At 38.5% G+C, this 12,386-nt stretch overlaps 1 protein-coding gene across 1 annotated transcript; it reads right to left on the reverse strand.

The window, feature by feature from the left end:
* Nucleotides 1-8,166: 8,166 nt before the first annotated feature.
* Nucleotides 8,167-9,138, reverse strand: LOC116894060 (olfactory receptor 51S1). The gene has a single exon (XM_032895783.1). The coding sequence runs from the start codon at nt 9,136-9,138 to the stop codon at nt 8,167-8,169; it is 972 nt and encodes a 323-aa protein (XP_032751674.1).
* Between the last annotated feature and the right edge of the window lie 3,248 nt (nt 9,139-12,386).

Here is a 12,386-nt window from a genome sequence, read left to right on the forward strand (position 1 = left end):
TGGGAACGATATTCTTAGAAGTTGCATTTTCTGTACAATAAGCTGCTTTGGAGAGACAGCAGTGTTTCATCCTCAAAGCAGATTGTCCCATTTACTGCATAGTTCTATAGTTTCTTTCAATCAATTAGTGCTGTCACTTTTCTGCTTTGAAGGAGGAAATGGCTTCATATTTTGTAAACTTCCATGAGACCTTTTATTGTTGTTTGGATGGTTGAAAACATCTGTATTTAGGCACAAAATTGAAGAATAAGAGTTTGCACAGTCTTCTAAAGAACATCTAGATGTGGTCTTCCCTTGTGTCTGGAAGAAGCCTGAAAGATACTGGAACTGTTTAATATTTGTCTCTTACTTTGATTCCCCCTGTGTTGCATTAAACCCTTTATCACATGTTTGAGATTGTCCAAGTCTGTTCTTTGCTGTTCAGTGTTGTAACACAGATATCACCCTGAGAGATGCTGATACTGCAACACTGCAGAATCCACACTACTACAAGCTCGTGAGTCAGTACTCACAGTAGGGGCATCCCGGGTAATTTACATCCCAATTAAAGATTGAGCAATATGTTCTAGGGTGATGTGAAAGTGGAAGCTATACAAACTGTCATTTGTCCATCCTGATGTATGGTGAAATCAACTTTAGAGAGATAAATTATAAAAGGGTTTTAGCATTTGTCAGCATCATGGTAAAAGTTAGGAGACAGAGAGAATGTATCTCAGGGGTTGGAGGATAATTTACAACTCTAGTTACCCCTGTATATGTTTCTTATACCAAAGGTATGATGGATTCCTACACAGAAAGGGGTTGTAGATTACTCACTTTTAAATCTCTTGTCAGTAATATAATTTTTCTATAGTATGAACTTGGTAGATATGTATCAGTTTGCACTGAAATTTTAAAGTAAATGAGGGAATACTTGAAAAAAAAGGTAGCATAAAGGGATACAAAATTAGCAAGCCTTTCTAGTTTTCTTTTGCTGTGATATAACATCCTGACCAGAGCAACTTGAGGGAAGTAAGTGTTTGTTCATTATACTTCCAGGTCACAATCTGTCTCTGAGGAGGAAAGAGCAGGAACACAAGGCAATAACCTGAAGCAGAAGCAGTGCAATCGTGATGCTTCCTGGCATGCTCAGTGCTTTGCACCCACCTCTCTTTCTCACACAGTCTAGACACACTGTCCTAGAGCTGGTGCTGCCTACAGTGAGCTGGCTCGTCTCATATCAATCATCAGTCAAGACAATCTCTCATAGACATGACCACAGGCAATCTGATCATGGCAAATCTCCATTTGAGGTTTCTTCTTCCCTGGTCAATCTGAATTCTGTAAACTTGACATTAAGAACTAACGAAAACAAAAAAAAATATAAAATCTTGACATTTTTGTCATGAGAAAAGTCTTGAATCAGATTAGCAAAGTGTATTCAGTAGGTAATGTTATCCAGGACCAATGTTCCTCTCGTTCTGCTGAAGCGAGGAGCCAGAGAAGTCATTACCTTGACTCTGTAAAGGTTCTCTCCTCTCTACACACCAGTGCAGGAAACTAATCCTTCAGGAATATGAGGATAGAGGGGTTCTTCTCTTTTAGTCAGTGATCATTACTTTTATCATTCATATATATATATATATATATTTGTGTGTGTGTGTGTGTGTGTGTGTGTGTGTGTGTGTGTATTAATGAACTGGCCCTTCAAGCTAACAGTTTCTCAGCAAACAAAACTCCACCCCTATAATGTAAAACATGATCAAATCTTGTCTCTAGCAACGTGGTCAGACAGCAGAGGGATACCCAGCTACACAAAGGTGACCCTGCTATTTATTCAGAAACAGTCTGGAAGTTGGGAGAGCCCGAGGCAGACAGTCTGGCATTTCACCTATACCAGTAGTGCTCCACTGGGGCACAGTAAAGAGTATAATGTTCCCGGGCAGTGAATACAGATTTAAAAACATAATACAATAAAGGCCAGATCACCAGTCAGAACCTGATCTGAGGGCATACTTTTAAGTTGAGGAGGGCAGTCTTGTTGGCTGTCACAGCTGGCATCAGATGGCCCCTGTAATGTCCGATCTGTTTCCCAATTCACTGGGTTGCTGTTCATCTTTCCCTGCCACGTGCCTATGTTTTTGTGTGATCTAAGCCTAGGCCAGCCAGAGTATGAGGGATCCCAAATCCTGTGAGACAGACAGAGAAATACAGGGTTCTGGGGCATGTGGAGACAGATGTGATTTGGACTAAGCTATGGGATTCTTTTCTCCTTTGGGGAATGTCAGGGTGGGGAGGTGGAAAGTGGGGAGGGGGAACACCCTTAGAGAAGTAGGGGAGGAGGATGGAATAGGGGGCTTATGGACAGGAAACTGGGGAAAGGAATAACATTTTTAATGTAAATAAAAATATCCAATTTAAAAAAAAGAAACTGGGACCTACTTTGCTCTGTAATCTCTGAGTTAATAATCAGATCACTCACTGCTCAGGATTTAACTCAGGAGCATGCAGGGGTGGGAGATAGTATGTTTTTGGGTGTGTGTGTGTGTGTGTGTGTGTGTGTGTGTGTGTGTAAAGCTATATCTATTTCATTAACTTATGACTAGTATTTTGAGTGTTTAGCATTTCTTTTGGTTATAAATGAAGACCATACAAGATGTGCTAGTCACAGTAGCTGTGACTCTGTCACCAATAGAAACCATTGGTTTTCTATTCACAGAATAGTCTGTGCAGGGTTTGCAATCACAGCCAGTATGCACGTATCAATAAAGAAGCACACGTGTTTCTGAATCTCGAATTAGTATAAAAAAATTCGATTGTCTTTGCAGCCTTCCATGCATTTATTCTTTTGTATTTATAAACACTGTTCTGACTAGATGTTGACAGTTTCATCAAACATGCTTTAATGGGTCATAAGTACCATTGTTTTAACTGATAGAGAACGGAATAAATTATCCTGTGTTAGCATTTTATCACTGAAGTGAAATACCTGTGATAACATATTTTGAGAAATGGTCTCACTCTGCAGCATAGGCTGGCTCTAGACTTGTACACATTCTCTTGCCTTTGCCTTCTAAGTGCTGGTATTACCTGTCTAAACCCTCATGCTGGCTCTCTCATAATGCTCTTTGGTGTCTTGACAGCTCGATTTCTAATCATGTTCCACTTCTTTGAGGTTTTAGTTCAGATTTTTCCTAAAGTAACAAAAGATGAATTTTGAGAGAATACAATAGTATTTCAGCCTCACACCCCCTCCTTTCCTCTTTTCCTCCCCTCCCCCTACATCTCCCTCTCCCTCCCTCTCTCTCAACTATGGTGCAGTTACACTGTTGAGCCAGTTAGTTTGTTTCCAGTGGGGCTCACTTGGGCACAGCACTTAGCCCACTGATACCTCCATTGCTCCATGTAGAAGACAGAAAACAATGTCATTTTCTTTGTTTTGTTGTGGCGTTAGATTAGTGATACCCTTTGCCTTTAAATGAAATGTCAATTTAAGGACTGAAATCCAGTGCATACCTTTAATCCCAGGAGGCTGAGGCAGGAGAATTATGAGTTCAAGGACAGCCTGGACATACAAAATGAAACTATCTTCAAAGAAAGAAATCAAACAACAGGATTCAGGAGAGGTTTTGAAAGTTGTACACTGGAGTGTAATTTCCCATTCATTCTCGTTAGAGAGGAATGATTTCCAGTGTTCAGGAAGGTTTCTACTCTTTCTGCTTGCCCTGTGTATGTCCAGAAGACAGTGAGATCACAGGGATCCAGAGGAGCCTGGCACATAGTAGTGCTTCTGTAAATGCTTGTTGGAACAGCTTCACTCGAAGCCTCAGTCCTTTGAAAGAGGCATTAAAGTATGAGTTTCTGCATATGAGATTCAAAAATTTGATGAAAGGACCCCAAGGTATTACTGCCAAAAGGGCTTTTAGCATTTCTGATTCCCCTCATTTTCTCCCTCCTTCTATCTCCCCTCCCTCCTTTCCTTTCTTCCTTCTTCCTCTCCTGATGTTTCCCTTCCTTTGTTTGAGGTAATATTGAAGACACAGGGCTATTAAATTATTTTGGATTTTAAGAACATGAAACCATCACCCAGTTGTGAAGTATTGCTGGGATGGTCCCTCTCAGTCTAAAATGCCGGCTACATGGGTCACTCAAATGTAAATATCCATCAAAGTATACAGTGTTTAAAATTATAGCACAATTTGGATATATTAAATGTTCAACTTTTAATGTGTGTGTCTTAAAGTGTCATTTTTTAAAGTGCAGAAAAGTTGATAGCATGTAATTTATCACGTTTACATATACTTGAAATGCAGACATTAATTAAAGATACGAACCATGCTCATCACAATCCAAAGCTCTCTTGTTCTCCTCTTCCAGTGGGCGAACACCTTTCAGATTACTAGGACCAGGGACTTCATTTTATCTGTTCAATAATGACATAGGAACTGGGGTGATATAGTCTGTACCTTTTTTGTGTCTGACAATTTTTATTCAACATTAGATTCAAAATTCACCCATTTTCTAATTTGTAGCTATACTTTATTGTTGACTAATATTGCATTATGAATATAATGTAGTTCATTCCATTTTTCTGATCATTTGGCTATTTCCAGATTTGACTATTCTTCCATTGAATCTAGTCCATTGTAAAGAAAACCAAAATGATGAAAATGTGTATATCGATGAAACTGGACAAAATTATAATGAGTGAGGCAACCCAACCCAGGCCCGAAAAAACAAATATGTTTTCTTCTGTATGTGAATGCTAGCGCTGACTGACTCTTTTGTTTGTTTAACTTGAAATACACATAGAGTCTGAAGATGATGTTGATGAAGTACTTTTTGGGAGTTAGCTGGTAGAAGATAGTTGGAATGAAAGTAGATTAGGAGAATATTATAAGGGAAATGTTATATCAGGGCAGGGTATAGGAGACTGAGGAGATGAGGAGTGAGTGTAGGAATGTTAACCAAAGAGAAGGGTGTATGAAATAGCCATATGGAAACCTACTATCTTGAAACCAAATAAAACTATAAAAGATACATTGAAGGGAGGTACATTGCACGAGTAGATACTGATGCTCTTTCAAGCAATGATTACTACAGAAAATCTTGAATGCCATATAGGAAATACTTATGTAGGAGTTATTGGTCAAGAAGATCCCATAGGCCCCCAATGACACAAGATCTTGCTAGTCCTTTTTTTCTTGCCTATCAAAACTAGGTTAGAAGACCCTATTGTTGAATATGTGACATACATGGGTTGTAAGATACAGACACAACAAGTAGGTAGAGAGTTGAAAACTTCCTCCCTATGGAGTTTAAATGTTCTAAAAGGCATTGCTGAAGCCTCTGGGGGAGAAATGACAAGCAGTTTTACTCAGTTGTGAGCCCCACAAGCTATAAAACTAGGCAAAATATGTCCATTGGTGCAATAGTGGCACAATTATTATGGGTGCAACCAAACGCATTCTGATTGTATTGAAGGCTCACACCACAAACGGGAGACATAATTGTTATTGGAAAGCTGGTCAACAATCCATACTATGAGAGGGAAGGTCCAAGGCAGGGGTATACCACTGTTGTTTAAATAAATTGACAAAGCATCAAATTGCATTCCGAATTTCTATGTATTTTTATAGAAAAAAAGCTACTTCCAGACTTAATGAAAGAATCTTCTCTTTGCAGTGAATGATGATGGATTTACAGATTTAAGGATAGTGAATATGGTAAGGCTGAGGGCTCAGCCTTAAATAAGACAGTTGTACTTCCTATTCTACACTAAGGTTTAGGGGACATTGAGGAAGAGAGAGATGGAATGAATGCAAGATCTTGAAGACTTTTTTTTTAAAAAATAAAAATATGTATTTATTTAGAAACATTCAAAACATCAACCAAACAACTGCAATTTTTCTTTTGCAATTACAAAGTGGTATCCAATTAACAGAAAAACATTTATTTTCCTATAGGCTGCATCAGAGACAACTGAAGATGAAAAACCTCAAAAAGCAAAACCAAACTTCTCTACCCATATAGAACTAATTTGTACTGCGCTCCAAGAAGAACTTGCTCTAAATTTCCATGCCAAATTACAACTCTCAGACTGTATCAGGCAAGGTTAGTGGCTATTGAAATACCACCAAGACAGGGCTATCTAATGACACATTCGGCAGTGTGTTGACTGTACAAAAAGGACACTGTGCAGTTTTAAAACAAATCCTACACAGCCTTACATTTCAATTATTTTTCTTTAAAAGGAGTGAGTTGTATACAGGGGGTGTTAAATGCTTTATAAACAAGAAAAATGTGCTAGAACCAACTTATTCATCATCCTCTTCATCTTCATCTTCCTCCTCTTCCTTATCCTTTTCATTCTCATTTCATCTTCCTTCTTTTTCTTGCTCTTTTCAGCGTTAACCACCCCCCCTTTCATTGCATTGGATTTTCCTTTCGCTCTGTAGGCAGCAATATCTTTTTCGTACTTCTCCTTTAGCTTGGCAGCCTTCTTGTCACAGGGTTGCTTGCCATCAAGAGTGGTGCTGTTCCACATCTCTCCTAATTTCTTTGCAACATCACCAAAAGTTAAGCCAGGATGTTCGTCTTTGATTTTTTTGGCAGTACTCAGAACAGAACAAGAAGAAGTATGAAGGCATCCTCTTGGGCGCATTGGGATTCTTGAATACCTTTTTGGTCTCCCCTTTGTGGGGGATATTATAGGTTTTCATTTCTCTTTCATAACAAGCCTTTTCAGCCTTTGGCATACCTTCAAACTTCCTTTTTTCTTTAGTAGACACGACCTTCCATCTTTCTGAGAACTTCTTGGAGAACTCATATTAATAGTCATGATAACATAACATAAAGAAAAATTGAGAAATCATCCTATGCTTACAGAATTGAACAAAAATTGAATTGTGTTCATTCATTTTTGTTGAGCACCATCCACAAAGCTTCTTTTACACAGTTATGGCACATGTTGTAGTCTCTAGATGAACAAATGTTCTCTTGATCTAGACTGCTTTGACTTCGTGGCTCACCCCAGGTGTACAAGTGGCAGGTACTTACCTCAGGGTACAGATTTTTCTCAGATCTGGACTGCGTCTCATTCTAGAAGCCAGATAGTGAGAGCAGAGACTACTAGAGAAGCACTTTCCATAGAATAGTAAGTTAAGTCTTGTTGAAGATTCCTTCTCTCATCACATTCATTAATACCCTATTTAACAAGCAGATACATGCACAGGACAGAGGAAATCAGGTGTCCAATCTCAAAGTCACAGAGGAAGTAGCTGGTGTGGGTGAGGATATATAATTGTCTTATTGGGAAGTAAAGAACTGAGAATGAAGACATCTCATGAACAGTGCATAAACTGTATATACTTGTACATGTGCATGCACAAACACACATACACACTTATTTTATATAGTTTTGCTATGTAGATCATGCTGGCCTAGAGTTCACAATTCTGCTACCTCAGTTTTTTAATTGGATTAGAGGTGCATACTATCATTCACTGCTCAGGACATTATATTTATTAACATTAATTAAAAGCCCAACTCTGGTTAACTTTGAGTGATATCAATTCATCTTTACTTGTTATTTTTCTCAAGTTCAAGGGATTTTAACCACAAATATACATACACTAAAATCTTGATTAAAATTTGAAAAATGAATAATGAAAGATACATAATTGTTTTTACCCTAGGCTGATGCACTTTATGGGCAATGTCTTGGTGTGAAGAAAATGAATAAGAGATGCTTGTTACTCTGATTATCACTAGGAATACTACATATGAGTGGAAAATCAGATGAAAACTCTTCTCCATCCATCTGGGCAGGAGGTTTGTCTTACCTTTTTTCTTCCATGTAGCTTTAAATTCTCCACTCTTCTCAGTTACATGGTACACAGTTATGGAATGAACAAGCATGCCCTTACTGGGATGACTGTGGTATGATACAGAATCCAGCTCTTTCTAATGCTAGCGATAGTGCCACAATAGATGGCTCACTTCAGTTCTCTGGGACTTTTATGTTTTCTTCAACATGCTCATATACAGTTGTAGAAAAAAGTAACTAATTTGTGTATAGATATGAATGGACTGAAGTAACCTGTCAGCTAAGGCGAAGTGAATTTTCAGTCATGGAAGCCTTTGCATTGGGAGTTCTTTATCACGAGCACGGAGGAGCATCTTTCCTCACAAAGCACAACCCACCTTTCTGGGTAGTAACCTCTTGAGAATTTTTTCTCTAATCTCCTTCATCTTGACACTGTAGAGAACTGGGTTTATCAGCGGAGGGAGCAGGAAGTGGACATAGGAGAGGAGAGTATGGGCAGGCAGAGGGAGTGGCAGCTTGAATCGGTTAATGAGTGCCAAGAGAATCATGGGTGTGTAGAAGAGGAGCACAGCAGAGAGGTGAGCAGCACACGTTTGACCAGCCTTCCAGCGATCCTCGGTAGACCCCACACCTTGCAATGCTCTGCCAATCAGGCCGTATGAGAAGAAGATTAGCAGAGGGTCTAGTGCCATCGCTGACAGTACCACAACCAGGCTATAGAATGCACCCCATGTTCCTGGGCAAGCTAGGCGAGCCATATCCGGGTGTAAGCAGTAAGAGTGTGTCAGGACCTGTGGACGGCAATATGGCATGTGAGCCAATAGGAATGGCAGGGGCAGATGGAGACTCAAGCATCGGAAAGCGATGGCTACGGCAATCTTGCTAATGACACCATTGGTGAGGAGGACTGAGTAGTGAAGAGGGCGGCAGATGGCTACTGCCCGATCAAAGGCCATGGCGAGCAAGACAGAGGACTCCATAACAGAAAAGACATGAATGAAGAACATCTGTAGAAGGCAGGCTGAGGCGGGGATAGCGTGAGCATCAGTAAAGGCCAGGCCTAGCAGGGTGGGCATTAGCACTGTGGCCAAGCCAACATCAGACACACTAAGCAAGAAGAGGAAGAAGTACATTGGTCGATGCAGTGTGGGCTCCAGGGCAATGATCCAGAGGATCGTACCATTGCCCAGGGCAGAGAGAAGGTAGATAGTGATGAGAGGAACTGACCACCAGGATGGTGTAGCTTCCAGGCCAGGCAGGCCAACTAACAGGAAAGTGGGGGCCATTAATGTGCTGCTATTTGAGGTTTCCTGAGTGGAAAATGGTGACATAGTTCAGGATCACTCTGAAACCTGAAAAGTAATTAAGCTTATTTAATTAATCATGGCCTTGTTTCTTTTTTTTTTTTGTTTTGTTTGCATGTTTGGATGGTACCTTCTACAACCTGTCTCTCCCCTCTAGGCATAGACTCATTCAAATAGTGCATTCATGCCCCCTCACATGCCTACCCTCCATCCCCAGCTGTAGCTTGCTTTGTATAGCTATTCTTTGTGCTTATGTATATTCCTTTAACCTTGTTTTGGTCTCCACTTTCTTCTAATTTAATGTTCTTTATTTGATATACGCCAGGAGATCTATGCTAACATGATTATCTTCTCTTCTTAACTAAAGGCTGCCTGTCTTCTGTGCTCCTTACTAACCACATTTGAGCTCCATTACCAATTCTCAATAAAGTCACCAATTACTATTTTGTTTACAAGCTAGATTGCTTTGTTGCTATATTTCATGTTTTGTGTTGTTTTTCATACAATATATTTTGATCATACTCTTTCCCCTCTCCCAATTCCTCGCAGACACTCCTACCTCCTTACCCACCCAAATTCATTTCTGTCTCTCAAAACAAAGACAAACAATAGAACAAAATATGAAAATTAGAACAAACAAAAACCATTATTAATAATAACAACTAAAATGAAACAAAAAGGCCATTAAAATACTATTGATTTCATTGTATGTTGACCAACTATTCCAGTACATGGGGTAAGAACTGGAGAATGAATGATGAACCTATTGACATTCCATTGGAAAACTGATAAAAGTGACTTTTAATGATATATATTAATATATTAGATATTTTCTTTAATCATTTATTTCTCAATGAGCCATGGCTTCATGATTCCCTTTCCTTTTACTTAAGTGCACCTCTCAGATTTAACTTTGCAGTATACTTGGGCTATACAGGGTGATCTTGATTCTAAATTTGTACAAAACACTAGAAAGAGAAAACCACAGGGTAGCATACATGCAAACAGGGGCCTAAAATAACTGTCCTTTGAGAGGCTTCACCCAGTAGCTGATGGAAACAGATGCAGAGACCCATAGCCAAACATAAGGCAGAGCTTGGGAAATCTTGTGGAAAAGGGGAAAGGAAGGATTGAAGGAGACAGAGGAGTCAAGGACACTATGGCGACTGAACTACCAACCGGAGAGCATGCATGAGAGAGGGGGAAGGGGAAGCTAGGTTCCAGATGTAAATTTAATAAATAAATTAATTAAAAACAAATAGATTTAAAAAAAATACATCCTTCTGGTACTGCAAATTAGGCTCTAGAATCTTAGTTATACATGACTTAGTTAACTTTGTTTGACTAGGAACCATTGCAATAATCTTTACCCATACATGTCATGCACCCATGTGTAGAAATTCTGGGTGTTGACTAAAATGTACTGATTAAAATAATGAGTTTAACAAAGCCACAGACTATGAAGGTTACCAGCAAACACTGATCATGTTCCCATATGGTAAAACTGAAGAAATTAGATATCAAATTTGGAAAGTATTTGCATTCAAAACAGCATTTTAAAAGTATATAAAACACAAAATAAATCAACTTTATATTTTGAAAATTACAAAAAGAGTTAAGAAATTACAAATTCCAAGGAATGTGCAGATATATTTCTGATTTGTAGGTTGGAAAACTCAGTAGATAAATGATCAGAAAACTTCCTAAGAGATTATCAGATATATAAGACATTGCAATAAAATTTAGATTAAAAAAAGCTATAACATTATAATATCATAAAACTCTTATCTGACACTAATTAGATTATATTTAACACATAAAATATTAACAAACATAATAGTAATAAATTAAATAATTAGGCTTTACGCAATGTTACATAAATGTGATGAGAGTACTTGGGAGGTGGAATGGAAATTGTGAATTTATGGGCAGCTGACCAACTCCAAAAGACCCCCATCTTGATGAAATCAAGCCAAAGCAAACCAACTGTAATAAAGCAAGGGTAACATTAACTGCAAACCATATGTACAGGTAAAATATGAAGGGATGAATGGAACAATAATTTCATTCACAGGAAAAGGATTTCAGCCCACATTCCTGAGAGAAATGAAGAATTTGGTCTACCTGAAGAACTATAAGTAATCAATAAATGGATGGAAAGCTAATATAAAAGATGGCTGTGCATAGTTAGTGATTATCATAGGAAAAACATAAAAGAAAGTAAACACATAAAAGTTAATTTCAATATTACTGACAGAATATTGAAAAAGTGAGGGCAGAGCCATTGTGCAAGAGAGCAATCAAGGGATGCTGAGTATGTAGTCAGGGTTTAGACCCTTGGTGTAGATAACACTCGACATTCTTAGTCCAACCTCTGTGGGTGGATGAATTAGGGGAGCAGTTCTGTGTCAACTATATTACATTTTTTCTATGCTGTGTCTTCATTAATGCCATATTTTAAAAGACAAAGCATTCTTTTACACATGTCAGATAAAAATACTTTTAAAGAATAAAAATTTCTACTGGAAGGAAGTTGTAAGAAAATACTTAGATCAATTTTTTTTTATTATGAAATTGTGTAGTCCCACTGGGAGCAATTGGGCAGGCCCTAATGAAATAAACTCATTATTAGTGTCTGCAGTTAAGTTTAGGTATCTGAGGGTAAGACTCACAAGACATAAAGAGGCATATGGAACTGTGCTTTTTAGAGCAAACAAGTAGAAGTTCTCATAAAGGGGAAAATAATGAACAAAGAACCTCAATGTCAATGGTTCAGTTGAAGAAATACTGTAGTTTGAGAAAAACTGTTTAAAAATACTTATGAAATATTGTGTCATGTATGTTTTTAAAACATCAAAAATTAACCGGTGTCTCCCACAAAGCTATAGTTCTGTGTAAATGCTAGAGAGAGATCTGGATTGGTAGTCCAGGATTTGTTCTGATGTGATGAAGTGGCTTGGGGCAAGAAAAATAATACCTCGAGTCTGTTTTAGAGTTCTGAGACTGTGGCCTCAGCTCTAATGTTTTGTTTCCTCTTTATTAGGCAGACTTTCATATCAGTTGCTGGGGAAGCCACATTGCTGCTCTCAGATCTCACCTTCTCTATTCACTAAGCAGGAAGTGCTCCTAGCTGGGACTTCTATCTGCCATACCATGGGCTTTTCTATCAATTTATCTGCCTTTCTGTCCCCTTTCTTTGTATTTTTCCATTTCTCACATGGAATTTGACAATATAGCTCTATCTTCTTGCCTAAGGCCTTTTGTTTATGCACTGC

This window comes from Rattus rattus, chromosome 2 (assembly GCF_011064425.1).
Source record: "Rattus rattus isolate New Zealand chromosome 2, Rrattus_CSIRO_v1, whole genome shotgun sequence".
Lineage (NCBI taxonomy): Eukaryota > Metazoa > Chordata > Mammalia > Rodentia > Muridae > Rattus > Rattus rattus.

What these genes read in the sequence shown, in the direction of transcription:
- LOC116894060 (XM_032895783.1), bottom strand. Translation starts at nt 9,138, where the DNA reads ATGTCACCATTTTCCACTCAGGAAACCTCAAATAGCAGCACATTAATG.